At 40.8% G+C, this 21,215-nt stretch overlaps 1 protein-coding gene across 3 annotated transcripts in view; it reads left to right on the top strand.

Annotated features, from left to right (window-relative positions):
- LOC102784822 (partitioning defective 3 homolog B-like) overlaps nucleotides 1-21,215 on the top strand; it is a 214,020-nt gene that overhangs the window by 7,371 nt on the left and 185,434 nt on the right. For 2 of the 3 annotated variants that reach the window (XM_087830172.1, XM_087830171.1), the window contains exon 2: nucleotides 6,316-6,417. In XM_087830172.1, coding sequence (XP_087686298.1) covers nucleotides 6,316-6,417 — 102 coding nt within the window. Of the gene's footprint in view, nucleotides 1-5,909; nucleotides 6,009-6,315; nucleotides 6,418-21,215 lie in introns of those variants that run through there. The other variant, XM_087830174.1, reaches the window with a different exon arrangement.

The raw sequence follows: 21,215 nt of genomic DNA, 5'->3' as shown, positions 1-21,215 counted from the left end.
AAAAAAGCATCTTTATATGAAACTTTCAAATGCTTTGAACTAGCTACAACAGGTCGCAGGTGGCTGTTAAAAGGTTAAGCCTATAACACGGAGGTCCTGGTGTTCTCTCTTTGCTTTTAAAGCCTGTACTGTCCTGCCAAGATCTGAATGGTTTTCTAAAGTCTTCCAAGTTAAGACTGCAGATGGCTGTGAGTCAGCAATGTAAAGTTTTCTAGCACAACCTGGCTCACTACCAGGGGGGCACGGAGGACAAGGAAGGGGAACAAAGTCTTTTAATATACAGAACAACTTTATTGGCTGACTGATGTGTATACAGTAATACATTAATGTGGTAAACTAGTTCTACAAAGTAAAAGTTCTAAGGATATGGGTCTGGGAAAGCATTCGAAAGGATTTTCAAATTACTTGAACAACTTTAACTGAAGGGACACTTTGTACAGGATGGTCCAGCAAATTCTCTGCGAGAGCAGTTAGCTGCAAACAGCATACGGACATCTCTGAGCACTCAAAGCAGACATGAGTCTCCAAAAAAGGAGATCTGGATCTGCAGGAAACTTTGCAGCTGTTGGTGTCATAGCGGTTGGATGTAAAAGCAAACATCATTTTCAAAAACTGAACCTGCACCGGGTGTGTGTCAGAAATAAAAACGATTTCTGTCCACAATATAGGTTGCAAATAAACGTGTAGGAGCAACAAATGCTCCTGTGCTTTTAAAACCAGTTTCAGGCTGACACGCTGAAACTAAAATAATACATGAACCGTTACTTGCTCGTCCAAATGTATAAAACATCAATAAATAAAACCACGTGACTGCACATATTTGGACTAAGACAAGAAATCTAAGGTATAGATGAAGCCAGATGATACATATATTATGCTTTAAAAAAATGAAATCTGTCAGGTTTGTGGGCTGGTGGTGTTTTTACACTATACCTGTGTATACACTTGTGCATATGGATTTCCAGGTGGATGTGTATGGAAGGGTTCTCGTCAGTGTGGGTGTACAGTGTAGTTTCATTAGTTGGGACAGGAATGCTGATGAGGCGTGGCCAAACAAGCTGATAAAATCGTCCAAACATTCTGGCCCCATGCCACTCACAGGCAATTATTTCTGAGGGCGAGGGAGAGGCCGGGAGGAGACACGTGCCTCCTCCTCTGTAGACAAACCACAGGAATGTGTTTATTGAGCCTGACTTTTTAGAACGGACTCGGAAAGGTTTGTTTGAACAAACTGTTCGAGTCGGTGTAAGCAAACCTTGATTTTTTTCTATACAACGTGACAATAAATGTATCTTTGCTTAATTGGATGATTGAAAAGTGAGCTTGTGCCCATCTTAAGTGTGGGATGCTGTTGCAGGGTCGCAAGGCAGGTCGGGGGGTGATTCAGTTTAGATTGTTTATTTTGCTTTTTCAGAATTAATTTCAGGATATTAGTTACTGCCTTTACAGGATTATCGATAATAAAATGATATAATACATGCATACATTTCCTGCTTGCCTCTCAGTTCTGGATAAGGATCTAAACGTGGGCGAGTATTCAGCTGAAGCTGTGGTGTGGATGTCGCACTGCATGACTCTTCAATCACACCTCTGTGGTTTATCGAGGTCCACTCATTTGCACGACCTTCAGTTTGAGAGCAGCGTGCATACCAAACTCGTTTGTTAAGCAGCAGACAAAAAAGGCGTACTGTTCAGAGATAAGAATGGGAGCGATGGTACAGAGTGTTTTCACTCAGGAGGGAATTTACTCCAACCTATTAATCATTTCCACATCACGTCACGAGAATCAAATATCCCAAATTACCCAAGATTATCTGAAATAGACTCAGGCAAAACACTGCATTAAGTGCTAATCCCCCTGATTTTTGGATTTGATCGGCGTGTTTACAACTCTTATCTTTAAACTTATATCTGCGAGTCTCTCTGGGTTTAGAAACCACTAGAGTTGGAGGGACAGGATTTGGTGCTGACACTTTATCAGATTAGACGAGTGTGCTCACGGCTTATCTCTCAGAATCTTCGTCTCTCGTCGGTACAGCCGTACGGATTGCCTACTGTAACAGAGAAACCCAAACAGGCGCTGATGACCTCATAGCAGCAGCAGGTCGCCGAAGGAACGTGGCTGTTTTCACTGTGTGTGTCTCATTGTGTTTCCAGGTTACAGGGTGTACGTGTTTCCCACTTTTTGTAGTGATTAGTCTGCCGATTAGTTTCGTGAACAATCAGTTGAATTTAAAAAGGTTCTGATCCACTGAATATGTAACAATGTAACTTGGGGAAAGACGGCATGGCGCGTGTCATCATGTGACCAGGAAACAATTTTACCTATTACTGCTACTATTACTTACTACGCAAGTCATTTCAGTCACTTCAGAAACCACTGAAATGAGTTTGTATATAATTAGAATCAGCTGATTAATGTCAGATTTATGGTTGGGTGTATTTCATCTTCGACCTGATGTGGTACTTTCTCAGTACTTTACATGTTCTGAAATAATAAATTCTAATTTGCAAATAAGTCTTTACTTGTCAGGTTAAATATCATCTGACTCTAGTCACGTGATTAGGGATGCAACGATACCAATTTTTTCAAACCGACACGATACCGATACTTGGATCTGAGTACTTGCCGATACAGAGAACAAAAACCGATACTTCTACCACACACACACACACACACAAATGCAATGGATTGGAAGACAGGTTTTATTTTATTCTCTGCCGATAAAAAATAAAATCTTAATAAAAATGACCACAAAAAAATTTCAAGTGAAAAATAAGAACTTCTGTTAAATTATTGCGGAGTCTCCACATTGTAATTTAAATAAATATCACTGAACTATTGGCACTTCATATCGCAGCTCGAGTATGCTGAGAAGACGGTGCAATCCTATGTTTTCCACGACCGGCATTGGCTGGTCATCCAGAGCGATAAAATGAGTCGAGCCTCTGTTATTTTAACTGCCCGTGGATTTTCTCTTGACATCTTTCATCACTTTTCCAAAACCTGAGTTAAAGTTGGTTGTTCCGGTCCACACTGCTGACATTTTGTTTAGCCTAGCTACAGCAGCCTCCAGTTTCTCTTTTTTATCTGGAGCCGCCAGTCTCACTCACCTAACCCTGTGCCTGTTTAGCGCCGGATGTCCCCCTAGTGGCCAATCTAAAAAACTACAACAGAAATGACATGCCACCCTCTGATTAATGAAATAAGTTAGTATCGGTTCATGGTATCGGTTAACTTTTACGAGTACGAGTACACACACATTTTACAGTATCGGCCCCGATACCAGTATCGGTATCGGTGCATCCCTACACGTGATTATTCGTTAATATTCAGTGTTAATGTGGCAGAAGATCTGCCTTTTCTGCACCTTTTCACAAAGTTTAACGATATTTGTCTTGGTACTGTTTGTGTAATCCTGCCGGCAAACAGACAAACTATACCGTAAATCTATTTGTGCACAGGATCTTTCCTTGCTCAAAGATTTAAAGACCGTGTTCTGTGAAAATCAAGTTATCAACCTTCGAAATGTCAATTTGCTGAATCCAAGTAGACACGAGCAACATAAGCTGTCAGTGTCAGACTAACCATTTCTGCCTTGGTAGTAAAAATAGTTAGTAGACGTTGGTGGGGCTATATTTAATATGAGCTAACTTGGCAGGTCAGGTGGTTGAGAACAAAGTTTAGCTACCAGAGCGGTGAGTGAGCGTTGGAACATTTGGAGGCTGGAGTTTGTTTAGGGCTTAATCGATGATAACTTTAAGACGATGGATTTGGGTTTTCAGCTGTAAGCGCTTAAAAATCCACCTGTGCTAGTTTGTTTTAATTTGATGAATGACTCGTTGAGCTTTAATAGATTAGTTACAATTAAAGGCTTCTGTGTGAATTGTACTTGGGTGGTGTGGATCAGCCCACACACTGAGAGCAGGCCCGGCGTAGTTTTCTGATGTGAGGAAGTAGAATACAAGCTGAACTCATCGCGCCTGTTTCTCGAGGTACGATTGCTCGTGTGGTGGTGTCGTGCTGTTTGTGTGACGGTGACCGATTGAGCGCTGGACATTAGAACTAATAAACAAAATTTAAAGCGCAGGCAGTTACACAAACACATGCACTCGGTGTGTGTCCTTGAGTTAACATTTTCCAAAGCCTTGATTGGTAGTGCTCAAGGGGAAAGAAGAAAATCAAACCGAGTATTTGAAAATCTATCTCATGCATCTGGACTGGGTCTCAGCCAAGTCATTGTTACAGCGGAGTCATACTATAAATTCCAGCTGGAAGGAAGAGAGGAAGAGTTACAGACAATAGAAGAGCATAAATGCTCTCAGTGTCAGAGCCTTGTGCAACAAAGATGGGTGAATAGCCATTGAAATGGCGAGTTTTGTAATTGTACGTGTACGCGTTTGCACACATATCGTTTTTAATTATTACACAGTCAGATCAGTTGGACTGATACACTGATAGAAGGAAATATTGCCCTTGCAGTGATACCCGTGGACACAATCTGATCTTGAAATCTTTCTAATGCGAGTTTTTGAAAAACATTACGAGCATCTGACCCTGAAAGAGTGATTTACTGGAGCACCACCCTGTAGTGTTTGGAGTCGCACCTTTCCTTAGGCTGCGTGTGATTTGTCTTGAGTATGTGTGTGCACGCTTGTGTGTTGTCTCAATATGTTGTTCAACAACCAGCTCTATGCAGTCAGCTGTCCAGTACAGTTTCAAAGTCATTAATCACAGGCCCAACACGGCGGAGAAAGGGAGCGAGGAGGGAGAGAGAATGGGCCCAGCTAGAGCTGTAATCTGTACAAGGCACCTCGGGGAAGACGTGAGAGATGTGCGGAGCAAAGAAACAAAGGTGAGGGCAAAGTTGAGGGAGAAGGGGAGTCGGAGAGTGAGGGCTTTATAAATGAGGAGTTGGTGTGCAGTAGATTCTTGTGGGTGTCCATCAAATAATTAGAATAATTTTAATTTATTACTATGTTAATTAGAGGTGGGAATCACCATACATCCCACGATACGATATTATCACAATACTTAACGCACGAGTCCAACTTAACTGAATGCAACCATCTGGCACAATTATAGCTATTGTGAACTATGCAATTTATGAAAACTATGCAGCCCCTTCAGCAACTGAAGAATTTGAAAGTAAATGAAAACAAAATATAATTTTACATTAAATAAAAAAGTTTTAAACTTAATTAAAATAAAACACATCTTAAAATAAGTAAACTGTCATGTTTATTGCTGCCAAAAAAAAGTTAAACACATTTGGACAGGTATGGAATGTCAGGATTCTTGCCTTTCTAGTCTTTTTGACCAACGTGTGTTTCCAATACAAGCTACATTCATGTATCCGTGTTGTTATGTATTATTGCCTACTGTGCTATTCATACACACACAAACTCACCACTGGTGTTTGAATTCGGTTTACTTTTATTTACGTAGCACCAAATGCACACATTCATGCACAGTGGATGAACTGGGATCATTTCCGATATTTAAAACATTTACTGTGAGAAATTCGTGAGAAATAAAAAGCATTATGATAAAAATATCAAAAAATTGCAATTTAGAAATGAAGTTGGAATAAATGCATAATTATGATTTGGAGAGAACAAAAGACACATTTTTTACAAATGGAAAAAAGATGAACATTTTCAGTGCAGTAATAGTGCAAAAAAGATTGTTGGTTTAATAAAAAGTAAATTTAATACAAATGCATTGGGAACAGAGAATACTTCAGTTTTCCGGGACTTGGATTTGGACCTTGGAAACTGAACGCTGCTTCTCCATCTTTAGTTTTGACCGCGTGGGCGTCAATATGACCTTCCTCTGAAGATGGACGAGGAAGATCTCTCTTCTGGATTGACAAGAGAGAAGATTCATCCTAACTTCTGCAGTACAGAGATCACAACCTGTAACATCTCAGTAATTCAGCTCCGTTTTAATATCAGATTTTGGCAGCCGTCCTGAAACAACTAAAGAAAAACATCCCTAAAGAAACGTAAGAATGCAACACTGATGAACTCCACATCATTTCTGCGCTCTGTGATGTGTAATTTAACAGCAGTCCGTATCCTTCAGACTGAAGTGTGACTATTTTAGGATTCTGACAGAAAATGTTGGATAGTTTTCCAGCCTGTTGTTGGTTAACAGTCCGACTGTGATAGCTAATGTCATTCCTGATGGGGGAAAACAAAACAAGTGTTCTGTTAGAAATGGTGCAGGTGTTCTAAAACAATTGTAGGTAAATTGATCATGTGGTGATAAGTCTGTTCACAAGTCGCTGATTTTTGTGTCCTTTGTTGTAGGAAGGAGATTTCTTCATTCGGACGCACCATGTTGAATACTGTGATGGGGGGATTCTAGACCCCGACGACATACTCAGTGATCTGGTGGAAGACAAAGACAAGGTAAGTACATCCTCTGCAGAATATATTCTATTGTTTCTGTTTAAGTATGATTATGGGATTATACAGATTGGTGTATGTTTTTATGGAACAGCTGACTGGTTTGAGTTTTTTATTTGATTTTAACCAAAAACCAGAAACCCTGCTTCTTAATTAATAACTCTGAAAACAATATGTATTAACTGGTTAACTAAGTTTTAACTGGAATAGCCTGCTTCCTGACTGACCAGCACAGCAGATTACACTGGCATGTGCAACTGACCACCCCAGACACGCACCAGGCAGCTATTGTTCTGTGCACAGTTACAAAATCACAGTATTTACTTTGGCTCATAAATATTTGCCACAATTTCTGTATATCTGCTTCTGTACACCACTGCTGTGGATTTAAAAACAAAATCCAATGTAATGCTATACTTCTTCTCTTGAGCTTCTCTCCACGCCTTCAGTTGCTGCTGTGAATTCAGTTTTCCCTTCAGGAACTAAAAAGTCTGCTCGCTCAGGTCCAGATCAGGTGGTCTTGTGTCATTTCACTGCCTTCAGAAACTCTTGGGTGTCTTTTGCAGTTTGCTTTGGGCTCTCATCCATTTGCACTGTGAAGCGCTGTGCGATCAGCTGTGTCTATCAGCAGTCAAACATTAATAACACTAGTGGCACAGTTGCACTGGCAGGCCATTACAAACGATTTTGCAGGATTGCACAGGCTGGTTTTAAATGTTTTGTTGTTGCGTGTAACCAGTGGTTTGCACTTTGTGGTAAACTGTCTCTATTTCCAATCATGAAGGTGCCTCTTGAATACAGACTGCCATCTCCTTGAGAGTGTTCTTGACTTGGTTAGAGGTTGGTAAAGGCTTTTTCTTTCATAAGGAAGCCTTCTGAAATCATCATCCACCTTAGTTGTGGTAATCTGGCCTCACCATAAAACTGCTTCAGTAAGCTGTCGAATTACTTTTGACCCTCTGAAACGAGCAGTTTCAAAACAGTTAATACTTTTATACCTGAAAGTCTGCACCGCAATTTGTTTTTTGGAAATGTACAGAGGTGTTATTGTCCAACCTGCCTTTGGACAACGAGCGAGCGTGTGCCAAATGCAAAAGCAAGTAAAAGAATGCTGACTGCAGTTGATACAACAGTTTTATGCTGATTACGCAGAGAAGTAAGTGAGCACATGATACTGTGTGTCTGCTCAAAAGTGTTACAAAGGCTGAAGTCGAGATCTTTGTCTGGTATATTGTGTGCCATTGTATGTGTGTGCAGAGTATTGAGCTGCAGTGGCATATAAGCCACTCCCTTGATACAATAATGCCTCTTAAGCAAAACTCAGAGGTAAAGGTTTTAACTCGCCTTCAGCGTCAGGCAGCATCATTAGTAATTCACGTTTGGAGACTTGAGGCAAACTCAATCCATATATTCCTGTTTATTCTTATTTTTCCCCTGAAGAATGTCATTTGTCATTTAACCCCTTTGGAAACTGAAGTTTTTCATACTTTTTTTAAAAGATCTAGCATTATACAATGTGATCAATCCCATCCCCTAGAGTAAGGGCTGTTTGATGATTGCTCGGAGCCTTAAATGAATCCGGAGCCCTTCTCTTGGTGGCTCCGCACATTAAAACAGTGTCAACATGTTTTAATGAGCTTGTGTCCTATGGATAACTGAATTTTTCATTTAGGTCACTGCTAAAAAAGAACCTGCTGGCTAGAAATTGTACAGATACAGTGTGTTTCCCTGTCCTTGGATCATACTGTATGCCTTTAAGCATGTATAAATACTGCAGGATTTGTTGGAAATTCACTGAACTAATTAAGAACAAAGTTGCTGTAGTTAGCAATTTCTCACGAGGCTGTAAGAATCTGTGGGAAGAACTGCTGTTTGTTAAGACTCGGGCCTTTGTGCCTCTGTTCATGTCAAAATAATCACTTATTTTACATTTAAAAGGATAGTTTTATTTTTGAGAATCTAGCTATAGCTAAAGGTTTTTGGCTTGATTGGTCAGTGTGCATGCCAACAGCTTTGGTGCATGGTTACATGCATAAAGTGGCCCAAGACTGACCTGAAGAAATGTTACTCGTGACTGTGTCTGTTGCTAAGAATTGATATTCACACGTGACATTTTAGAATTTCATAAAGCCTGGATTGTTCCTCCACGCTGAGTGAAACATCCTGATGAGCTCTTGTGTGAAAATGGTACAGTTACATGACACACAGAGCTGCAGCGCACGGCCGCATGACTCAATGACAGGAGCAATAAAAGAGTCCGGAAAGCAGCAACTGACCGAGAAGATTATTGTTCTGAGAGCCTGTTGCCATGGTTTTGGTGAGATTTGCAGAGCATCATGCACTGGTCCTGCTTTTGGCTACTTGTTTGTGATGCTTAATGTGCCGGTGTCACAGTGTGGAGTTTCTGCGATGATTAGTTCCTCTACGTTAGAAACAGTTGTGATGGTGTGTCTTTGATTTTGTCTGGACTTTAGCACCCGAGACTGAATTATTTGGCATTTTTTGTTTTGTTTAGATTTTTTTCTTTCACGTGTTTAGCCTTTTCCCCGTTGACTTGTAACATTAAGATCTTTGAATTCTGTTTCCTGAGAGAGCTCAGGGTTACAGCAGTTTCAGTGTTGTCTTTCATTCTGCAGTTAGAGAGAAGCATTGAGTTAATGTTTGATATCAAAATGTGAGTGGAAGGGAAATGATTAGATAAGTGTTTAATCATTTGAATAGCAAGTCCGGAGTTGGAGCGAGTCGAGCAGGTTTCTGGGTCAGAGCTGGACTTTTAATGACTGAAAGTAAATGAATGTCTTGGTGACGGCGATCCCTAAAGATGCACAATACATCTGACGACTGTGCTATATTTTTATTCAGCTTTTCCCTCGATGCTCTCTTCTCTCATATTCACTCAAATAGGATAGCGACGCTTGTAGGTAACAGACTTCGAATGCAGTCAAACTGCCAAAGACATATTTTAGGGCATCAAATATGACAGCGAAACGCATCGAAACGTAAAGTATTAATGTGCGTGATTTCTAGAAAATATGTATTTCAGAGCTGGGATGAAAACATTGCAAAACACTAATGCCCCCAAAACACACATAAGGCACATACACACAGACACACAAACAAATAAACTGTACAGAATCATACTCGGCGATACACACTCCTGAGCACCAGAGATTGCATATGAAATGAAAGTGTGAGATATTCATTGGATTCTGAAGCAAGGCTGTCATAGTATTACTGAGCTGAGATGAATAAATGGCTCCTAATCCCAGATGAGTGTTTTACTGTAGGCAGACTCAGACTGCCTGGCTTTAGGTTTAAAACCACAAAGAAAATAAAAGATATTTGAGGTCTGCTGAAGAAAGAGGTCAGGAGTACAGTTTTAAAAAAGTGGCTGAAATATACTCAGATACTGTTTCCCTCCGTAAATTGCCACCGTATCGTGATCGCAAACGCCTCCACCGCAGTGATGGCGTCAGGGGTTGATGAATCTGCCTTTGACCTGAAACCAGTCTCCCAGAGAGAGCCTGGACTCTGCACCACTCTGCGGTTGGCCCAGTGAGATGTTGGGGTGTTCCCAGCAGATGAAAAGGTTCCTTTTCTGCAGCTTTAGGTTAGGGAACAAGTCCTGGCTGTCGCTTGTGCTTACGTGCTGAGTGACGGTTAAATGGATCCTGCCTGTTTGGAGTCTCAGGGTGGGGTGTTTGAAGGTGCCCTTACTGTGGGCTCCAGCGTCCTGGATGCTGGACAGACCTGGCGTACCCAAACTTGTGGCGTGTGCATGTTTGGAGGCCCCAGTTTGTGAGATCTTTAATTTCCACATCCAGCTCAGCTTTGAAAGCGTTCTGCACTTTTCTGTGGCCGCATGGTGGTTGGTGCCTAACGTGGCAGTAATCTCTGAACCAGGAAGTGGACAGAAGAGGTGAAGGGAGCTGGGAACTGAAGGAGTTGAGCTTGTTTGGCTTGTGGGACTGTTACTCGAACCTCACATTCAAGAAAAGCAGTTTCTCTCTGTGAGGACTTTGGATCCTGTTAGTCTCACAGGATTTTTATGTAAAATAGAAGCTGAGTTAAAAAAAACCCCACTAAAATTTAAAGTTGGCACATCTGTCTAGCTTTTAAGGCTCAGTCTGCTAGTATGCTACAACTGAGTGTAATTCATTTAGCATTATTTTCCTCCCAATCCAGGTATCTGGAAATAAAACGCCTGACGGTATTTATCTGGCTCAATTAGGTGTAGTGAACCATCACAATTTTATGACAAAACAAACACCGTATACAAAACATTGTAGGAGGAATATAGAGTCTGTCTAATTTAGAACAGGAAACTCAGCCTACAAGTTAATGCTGCTGCTGTGTTTGGATACAGATGACACGTTGTCTTTGCATTAACATAGAAAATATTTTACTGTTGTATTTTTTCATTATTCTACAGCTTGATAGAGAACAGTCTCATTTACACGGCGCTCCCTCAGGATCCACCTCTTAGGAAAATTATACTATACTAGATAAAATAAATGATGTGGGCTGTTGTGCATTGTTGGTAAATGCACCTTTAGTCCCCCCATCCAACACCCTCTCACTCCAGCCTTTTTTCTCCATTACCCTAATGCCTCCCCTGCACGTTGTTTTTCAAGCACACTCACAGCTTTGTGCCAAAGGAAATGAAAAGTAAGCAGAAAATATGGATTCCCATCAGCATTTTCTATGTTGCTGGAAGTGTAATTCCTAATGTATTTTTTCCATCTCGGAGGTATGCAGAAACAGTCTTACATGGCCTAGGGTGTGTTTTAAAAGGTTAGCTGGTAATGGATGGATGGGGGAGAAACATTGTTGCCTCATATGATATTGATGTTGGTTCTGGGACATTAATGTCACGTACACTTGGTGAATGCACACACACTCTACATTTAGCTTCCCTGACAAATAAGATTTAAGATCAGAGAAACCACTCCCCACACCCTGAAACACACATCCTATCATGCTTATTATTGTGTGTTTTGTAATGGATCCCCATTCACCCCTTTTACCCTATCAAAACAGAAAAGAGGATATTTATTACATAGACGACTAGCACTCTAAATATCTGCAGATGTTATAACAAAGGATGTCGTATCATTTTGCAAGCTGATAAATCGACTGCTCGCGTTCATAACATATGCACATATATGAAGGGCGCTCAGTTAATATATGTTGACTGTCAGTGTAGACTGATATATGTGTCAGCGTACTGCAATTTACCAATGAGGCCGTAGCCTCATCAAATATAACTCGCAGTCTGGCTGCTGGTTGATATCTGAGGTCCTAAGGAAAGAAGAGGTTTATGGCCATTCCACCCTTCTCAAGGACTGCGGGATACACCTGTCAATGCTCACACAAGACAACTCGTCAGTGATCACTATATAATGGTGAATGTCTGGCTGCATAAAGAAAATGACATCTGAGTCATCTATAGTGGACAGGAAGGACATTTTATGACTCGTATAACCTTTTGAAGGACTAAGAAGAGCAAATATGCACACAACCTAAAGACATATGGACACAGCCTGGCATTAATCTGTATTTAGCACTTCTAGATGAACCGTTGTACCACGATGTGGACCAGCTGGAGTCCTTATGTTGGCAAACCACAAGTCAGTTAAAGCTGGAGGCTTGCTTTCCAGTTTGGTGCTACAGTGTTGTCATGCTGGATGACAAAGACTTGGACCTGTAAACAAGTTGCATTCATTGTTTTAAGGTCATGTTATATAAAAGTATCCATCTCATGTTTGCACATAGAAATGAGAGGAGCGGATACACCGCTAAGGATTCACTTGGCTTCATCATGCTAAACCTCTTTTCTGTTGTATTTTATATATACTGATTTAGTATAGCTAGAAAGATAATTAAATGTTGTTATTTCCTGAAGACTTTAAATGATTAGGCTGTAAAGAAAACATAAAAATGGTGCCCAGTAAATGACGCTTGTGCAGCGTCTGAAAGCTATAATCGGTAATGCTTTCTTTAGTGGAAGGTCAATATTATTCTCACCAGCAGCCAGTTTATGTGGGGGGCTGAGGGGGCAAAGGTTGCTTAAGCACTGTTTTTGTGTGTGTAGTTGGCCTTTTGGTTCATTCACTTGACCTTCGAAAGCTGACATCAGACTTGGAAAGAGAAATATATTTGAACTCTGCTTTCCTGTGTTGATAAATATGATTAGGACGGGCTGGAAGTGATAGAAGAAAGGTCCACTTTAGCTTTAACACTTCATCCAGTTCAGTAGGTCTAATGATATTCCACATATCCTAGATCATTTGTGAGATGCTAGGTGTGGTACCAGTACAGATACGTTTACCAGATATATTAGAAATGTGTTTTCACTAGTTAAGAACATCTAACCAATCTATAATCAAAGCAAAGTCAGTGATGCAGCTCAGGAAAATGTCAATGTGAAACACATTTGTTGAGTAGAAAAAGCTTTCATTAGACGACCTGGGGTCAAGCCCGGCAGCCCTGCTGGCTCGAGATAACAGAGCAGCCACTCGCAGACCAAATCTGATGAGCAATATCTCTCTGCTGTAAATGGAGGCTTTTTAGAGAAGGGCACAGAGAGGTGACACTTGAAACCCAAATGCTGAATACCCTAAAAAGTAAAACTGCTCTTAAAGCCAGAACAAATAAATCACAGAAATGGGGAATTAATTCTTCAATAAATTCAAATTAAAAGTTTGTGGAGAAACAATTCCTGCAAGACTTCCTGCTGCTGGCATAGTTACAAAAATCATCATTAATTAGTGCCTAACACAATAATAATGGGATCATTAAGCTGAAGACAGAGGTGCAATGTGAACAATGAGGTTTGTTGCACGTCCGTCTGCTTGTTTTAAGCATCAAGTTTTTGTTGTGGTGTATGGGATTAAAAAGCTGTCTGGACTGCGTCAGCGTCCGCCCACACAAATAACCGCTTCTCACTGTGTCATATCACACTGCACATTTTTTAAATCCCTCTCAAGTCCGTTTTGATCGGGGTCACGGTTTAATTAATGTTGACATGGCGACCAACACGACACGCAAAGAGAAATTCACAAAACTACCTTAACGACACGATTCCAGGCAAATGCTGCCAGACTGTCTGGTGTCTATTGTCTTCATTATCTTGTCACAGCAGCACAAGCAGCTATGAATAATCACATTGCAACTACATCATCTTTACCAATCAATGCTTTAACTGTGGCTTTGTGTGTGATTTCAGAAAATGGGGCTGGAAGCCATTTCTGTCAGCACGTATATACTGCAAGGTCTTAATGTTCATGTCGTTTCTGATGAAAACTGTAGAGGAGGATTACAGGGCATTATGCATAATAACCTTTCCAGCAGGGTCATAATTGCCTTATTCTGACTGGCTTGTGTTTTCTTCCTCAAAATGAAAGAGCTAAGCGGACGAGAAGGGAAAAAGGAGGAGGGGGAAGGGAAAAGAGGGGGAGGCGTGTGCAGCAGTGGGAAAGCTGGTGACGGGTTGATGAAGAAGAAAGTCACACCTGAAATGGTTTTCTACGTACAGATCTTTGTAAATTAAAATACAAATAATAACAACAGTTATTAAACATAAACCTCTGAGTCCATCTGATTATCCAGATCGCTTACAATTATTTATAATTTCTGCTGGTCTACCTCAGAGATGGCTCGGTCCATTATTCACTGCAGGCTTCAGAGACACACAGATGTATGATGCGATAGATAACCTGGAGTTTCCTGATGTGAGGAGAAACACAACTGCATGTGAACTTTTTGAACCACGCTCAGCATTAAGGAGCCCCACAGCTAATTGCCTTTTGAAAGTTAGACTAAATGATTTCTAATGATGAACGTCTAAACGATTATATTCCAGCCCCACTGTAAATGCTATTATGAGTCCACACAATCAATGATGACTGCAATCAATCTGTAAATAATGCAGCACATACATTAGCTCGGCCAAATTACTTTTGTGTGTGTGTGTGTGTGTGTGTGTGTGTGTGTGTGTGTGTGCGCAGCAGCCTCGCGCTATAATTTCTGTCTTGTAGCTGCTAAACGCACATTTTGATCTTAATTAACTCATTTGTATCAAGAGTTTTAATGTTCTGATATGCTGTGAGTTACTAGGGCACTGCGTAAACGGCAGACTGAATAAAAAATGATCACGTTATGGAGAGTCGATACTGTAGTTGGAGATGGTAGATGTTTTCATGGAAGTGTACAGAAGACGTACAGAGCAGATCTTCTGGTTCTGCAGTGGCATGATTATAATTACAATCACCTCTAAGCACAAATGCCTTGGGCAACATCCTTCAAACACGCTGCTACTAACAAAATCACAACGTGGCGTGCACGTAACACGGGAGACGCATAACAGGAAGTGGCCAGCCCATCCACCTGTCTGTCACCAGTCTTTCAGCCCTTTGCACCAGTTTGTTAGAATAATCATCCAGCACGGCGCCACACAGAGACCCAGCTGCTTCCCTCGGGGAGGAGTCCCACACTTTTGTTTTAGAATCTGTTACAACTTCTCGTTTCTGATGCTTTTGAGACGCTCAGAGAAAAAGTGATCGTTACTGTCGAGTAAATCTGAAGGACCAAGACTGGTCAAGTTTAGGTCACCAGTCTCATTACACTGAGGTTTGTAAAAAGGAATGAAGGAACATTTGTCTCTGGGTGAATTGTGTTGTTTTGCACCACTACAGATGCATTTTGCTCCGTTTTTATTGCTCTTTTCTGTGCATAGTGGATGTTGTGTGTATAACTCGGTGTTGTTGTCTAGTCATTTTTGTTTCTAATTATTTTTTAGTTGGACTGATTTTGACTGAAACTCACCATTTGCAAGTTTTAACCTTAATTTTGAGCAATATGGCGATAACGTTACCTAAGAATCCTCAATATTTCACTTCCTCAGACTCGGACACTTCCTCACTATTTGCTGATTCTAATGAGTTTTGACAGTTAGATGGAACTGCATTAAACTTTGGCCCGATGCATGTGTAGTTTCTTTATTAACAACCATTTGAAGCCCATCTGTATGTCTCAAAGTCTGGCTGCTTAATGCCGTTTCTTCCCATCAGCCGACCAGACATAATATCCACCACTCATGCTTCAGTCTTCATCAGGTAACAGCCCACACAGCGTGTTCTGTGCTCGGGAGCTCTGGTTGTAATCAACATAAAATATTAGAAGCTTGGGCTGGTGGGGGCTAAATGACTCGAGAAGGGTCTTTTGGTTTAATTAAAGGCAGTCATTTTCAGGGGTCCCGAGGATATAACCCCAGGGCTGCATGAGAAAATTCATTTTAAAATGATCACTCGGACTGAAAGAAACTTTCTTTATTTTTCCCCTTCTTCGTGCAGAGTTTCTGTGTTGCACATGTGTAAGCAGGTCATTCTCAGGTGATGCTGCTCACTGAGCGTGCCCGGGGCGAGAGAGCAGCCACACGTACCTGCGCTGGTGACCAAAAATATAAAAACACAAATGAAAAAAAAAATGGACAGAGGTATGAAAAGTCACAGATTCTTTAGTAACAAAGTTGCAAAGTTGGCAACAACACGAACTGAAGCGTGTTAATCAGCTGTGAGTCAGACAGATGTCAGAGGCCCACGCTGAGATGGGAAAAACATGGATCCACATTAAAAACAAAAACAAAAAGTCTTGAACTGTGTGACACCAAAGATGCACCCAGGAAATAAATCTTAGCCAATAATCGGAGTGTAGATCAGGCGTCTTTTGGTTTAAGCAAATGTTAATAAATGTGCTCAGTGCTGCCTGAAGCATGTATTTATTATAAACCTTGTCTGTGGTCTCAGCAAATCATCTGTTAGAATGCAACACACACACACACACACACACACATCAAGAGCACTAATGACTAAAAAAATCTTTGACATTGCACTGCTTCATATGTCACAAGCACATCCTGCTTCACTTGATCAAATGCACAGATGGGTAATACAATATCACTTGTTTTGAAATGGTCTGTAATGCCTCATTAGTTTGATTGCTTACAGCCTGTCACACACGATGGGCAGAAACAATAAAAACAGAGCAGACAAAAAATTAAATGGCTGTTTTAATGTTTTAATTTAATGGTTTAATTTTAATATTGCTCATTTACGACAAGAGTGACGCGATTAGATCGTTTCACTGAGACACAGATACACATGCACGCCGAAGGCTCCGCACGCAGACATACTAATGCGTATATATACACACGCGTGCGTGCACACACACTTTTCAAAAGCAGTGGAGTGGAATAATGGACAAGTCAACGGAATAGTGGGCAGATTTTATCATTCACACTCTCTTAACCACCAGCCATCTGCTAAATGTATGCATTCTTATCGTTGTGTCTGTGGGTGTGTGTGAATGTGTACAAACGCACACGAGAGGCCGGTTCAAACACTTTACTCGACGGTGCCGTCCAGTTCAAACACAACCGCGCGTCTTGCGTTGCAGTTACAAATCAATGGGTAAAATAGTACAATAGCCATGTGACTGTGTTGATGTGTGATTTAAAGCCAGGCCCTGTTTGCAGTACTTGAGGGGTTAATACTCGTGCAAATACTTGTGTGTGCTGTTGATTCTGCACTTTCTTTGCAGTGATTTTAGCTTAAATTTGCTCTTTACAACAGTTGGAAAACGAGATAAAAGGATGAAAATAAATTGCAAAGTAATTAAAATAAACTTAAGAGTCTACTACAATAGCTTTAAACATTACAATAAACTGCTGTTTTAAGATAGATTTAGCTTGGCCTCAATTTTTCCAATTAATGGAAATTTTCCCAGCTAAAGGTCACTCAGGCTTGGCTCATGTATCATTATCTCTCTGTTACATTGAGAGGTTGCTCATTATGACAGGATAAAGAGGAGTTGGACAGTTGGATTTCCTTATAATGAACCTACATGCTTCCTTCACATGTCTACTTTTTCTCAGCTCTTTGTGCTGCTTTTCAGCCTCTCCACAATTTGTCCTCATCATTTTTCTCTTTCACTCTTTCTCTGCCCAACACTACCTGTCAATATGTGCTGTGGTCTTGATGATACAGATTTTATCTCTGTTATTTCTCTAATGCTTATTATTCTTTACCCTGTCCTGATTTTTCTAGCAGTATTTATGGAGCTTATGGTCCCCTCCCTTTCCTCTCACTCCCTTCCTTTCCCTTCGCCCCTTACCTCTTTCTTTCCTCTAATGAATCCAATCATTTTTAAGTCACACCTTAGTGTGCTAGCATGTATGTGTGTGTGGACCCTTCATTTGTCAGAGGCACAGATTGGATCCAGGCCTGATACATATGTTGACCCTTAGCCAGGAACCAAGGGGGTTAATTGAGTAATGGTATTTGAGAGAGACGGAAAAATAGAGCGAGACTAGTGGGAAGGAGGACGAGAAAGAGACAGCTAGAAAGAGGGGATTAGGAGAGTGACAGTGAGACAGATAGGTGCAATTTGTAAGAGCATATGAATGAGAAGCAGACGGCTGAAGGAGGAGAAAGGGGTTAATTGTTAGAAGTGAATAAAAGGGAGGCAGAGGGAGGCGGGTAATTAAAGAACTGTGGAGGAGAAAGTGAAATAAAGACAAATGTGAGGTTAATGGTAACCGTATGTGAGGTGGGCATGAGGTGACAGCAGGGGGCATCTTATCGGCAGGGTATGGAGGGTTGATTTTAAGTGATAGTGAAAGCATTAACAGAGCGATTGAAATGAAACAAGGCAGAGGGTTCAATTATTATGAGAATAAACAATGAAGCCTGAAGTCTTCATGGACCTCTGCTCTTAATTAACAAAACACAGCCACACCTGGGACCCACCTACAATAGACGGGCACATGGTACGGCATCAAATTGTGTGTGTTATGAAGTCTACCTCATTATGGATTCATTGTGATGATGAATTATCTTAATGAAGTGCCTGAATGTGGGTTTTTGAGAGATGGACTGGCTAAATGACCGAATAAATAAGAAAAGCTGCATCGTCTGATCTCAAGACGGCACTCTGCCTTCTCTCGCCTCTGCTTACTGCTTTGACTTAAGGACATGCAGGGCAGCTTATGCTATTTTCCATACGCTTTAGTTATTAAATCAAACTGCTTGTCTAATAGTTAATTTTCCTTTGGCTTGAACGTATTAAGGAATAGACATGTCAGTGAATTTTTATTAGACGCATTTAAATGTTGAATTTTAAGACTAAATAAATAAATAGAAGGTTTGGTGGGTTTAATCTTTAATTTTTTCTCTTATCTTCAGTCCACTCCTTGTACCTGACCACGTAACGCTGGCTTATATCACTGAAGCATATAAAGGCATCTAAAAGAAGGGATGAACCAGTGTTGTGTCTACATGTAACAAACTTGGCAAAGAAGTAGTTTTAACTTGTGCCTTTAGGCTCTTTCTTACGAAAAGCCTTCCACAAAAAATATATATAGTTTGTTTCCATTTCTCTAGTCGAATCTACCAAAAATACCAACGATAACGCAGTTTGATGGCCATTTGTGCACCGAATGCCTGTTGGCTTAAAACTTGACATGAAGTGTGTCCTTACAAACACTGAGCAATCGCAACAAAGTAGATGAACTGTATCCGAAATAAATCGAGAGCTGACTCAGGACCTGAGAGGATCTGAAGCCTCATCAGAAATGGTCTCAGCGGAAGGGAGTCTGCAGCCATCTGTGAAACATGGTGGAGGCTGTGTCAATGATCCCAAACACCGCCAACGTAACAAAAACATGCCTCGATAGAAAAACACACCATGGAACACATCAGTCATGGATTGGCCTCCCCAGAGTCTGGACTGGAGGTCTGACCCACTCTGACTCCTGAGAAGCAGCTGTGGGATCATCTTGATAGAGGACTGAACAAAAGGCAGCTAGGCTGTAGTGAAGAACAAAAATGAACTCTCAGGCGTTTTATAATTGTGCAAACTCTGTTTTTGGATTATGCTCCATGTATGCTTTTACCAGTTTCAACAAATTGCTACCCCATTTTCTCAGCAGAATATAAAGAAATAATGGGTGACACAAGTCTTTTGCACAGTACAGTTTAAAAATCTCTTACACAGAGTGTACCTGTCAGTCTCAATTTGTTCACTGTGGTTAGAGCACAACAGTGCAGACAGCATAATTTGCTGCTTGAGCTAATAATTTAAAAGGTTCAGTTCGCAGCCATCCACGCCTTAGGGCTGTTTAAAGATAATGTTTTTAATCTACCTGTGAGATGTCAGGCTCAAGGTGTACCTGCACACCGGGCTGGACTAAATTGGATACTCCTAGACAGGTTTTAGACTACTTTAATAATAAATATTGTTTGCTTTTGAATTAAAAAAGATTAATAATTCCTTTTATTATTTACAGTTGGTCAAATCAAATATAAAACAGTGCTGTAGTACAATAACTGTGTAGTCATGAATTGGCATATTTTACAGAAGCAACATAAATAAAATCAAAGTAATCCTTTGCTCTATAATGTAGCTTAAATAAATATATACTTTGATCCTTTCAAATGTAATCTGGGCTTGTTAAAGTTACCTAATCATGTGATCGGATCCATGTTATGGATCATTACTATCCAGCTCTGTCTACACTTCCTTCAGTGTTGAGATGGATTTGATTTGTGGTCTTATGCACAGACAATATGATCTGTTTAGAAGACTAATGTAATCACTGTGTTCTCTATGAGCTCCACTCGTCACCTCAATCACAGAGATGTTGGAAGGACCACCTATCACGTCAGCCCTTTTAGAAGGAAAAGCAGTCAGTGTGAGGTGTTGTGTCTCTCTCTCTCTCTCTCACTCACTCACTCACTCACTCACACACACACACACACACACACACACACACACACACACACACACACACTGATCTGCAGAGCTAACAGCAGTTCACAGACAGATTTAAATACGTTGAGAGAGTAATGTACCGGGTGGTGAGAGCTTTATGAAGAGTGAACCTGTCCCTGAATGTTTGAGTGATGTTAACAGGCTCATTTAATACCCTAACCTCTCACACGCTCACATGCATTCATGCACACACGTGCACACTGACACACACATCATCAGCTCCCTGAGTAGGCGGCACATAATTTTCGTCACTCACCTCAAGTGGGTGGAGGTAAGACAGGATGATGGAGCAGCGGCAGAAGGAAATAAAGGCGTAACTGTCATCAGCATGAGAAACACATCCAAAGCTTATGAGAGGTCAGAGGTATTAACGCCGACTTTTTCTCGGCTTTTGCAAGTTGAAATTAATTGAATTTTTGTGCTCATTAGTTGTTTTACATTCCTTGTTCAGATAAGTAAGTTGAAGTATTAATTTCAGTGTCAAAAACATCCCCCACCTCTGCTTTCTTGAAGATCTAGCCTATTGGACCAGCTTCTTGTAGTTAATCCCAGCTCTGTTGCCAAGCATGAGATAATGTTGAATATTTTTAAATAAAGAATGATGACATGGAACATCTTTATTTTTGGCCGACAGCACTGAGCAGATGCTGCAGAGAAGATCTGGTCATCTTGCATGCTGTTGCTATGAGACTGGTCACACATATTTGCAACCTGTGCTTGCTGCTAAAATTGTGCCTGACGCTGTATCTCACACTGTCAGATGCATCTAGTAGAACCACAATCCAATGGGAAAAATGAACAATTCGGGGCTCTGCTTTGTGAACTTGGCCACTGCGAGTAAGGTCTGGTGTGGTTCTACATGGAGTGCCTTTGTTGGGAGTCTAAAGCTTTTAACAAGGAAATTTTCTAAAACCTTTGTTGAGTTGAGAGAAACACTGGAAAACTATTTCAAAGGAAGCAAAATATCTTTG

This window comes from Neolamprologus brichardi, chromosome 16 (genome assembly GCF_056152115.1).
Source record: "Neolamprologus brichardi isolate AB-2024 chromosome 16, ASM5615211v1, whole genome shotgun sequence".
In the NCBI taxonomy this organism is placed as follows: domain Eukaryota; kingdom Metazoa; phylum Chordata; class Actinopteri; order Cichliformes; family Cichlidae; genus Neolamprologus; species Neolamprologus brichardi.
This window is presented reverse-complemented; position numbering and strand designations above follow the sequence as displayed.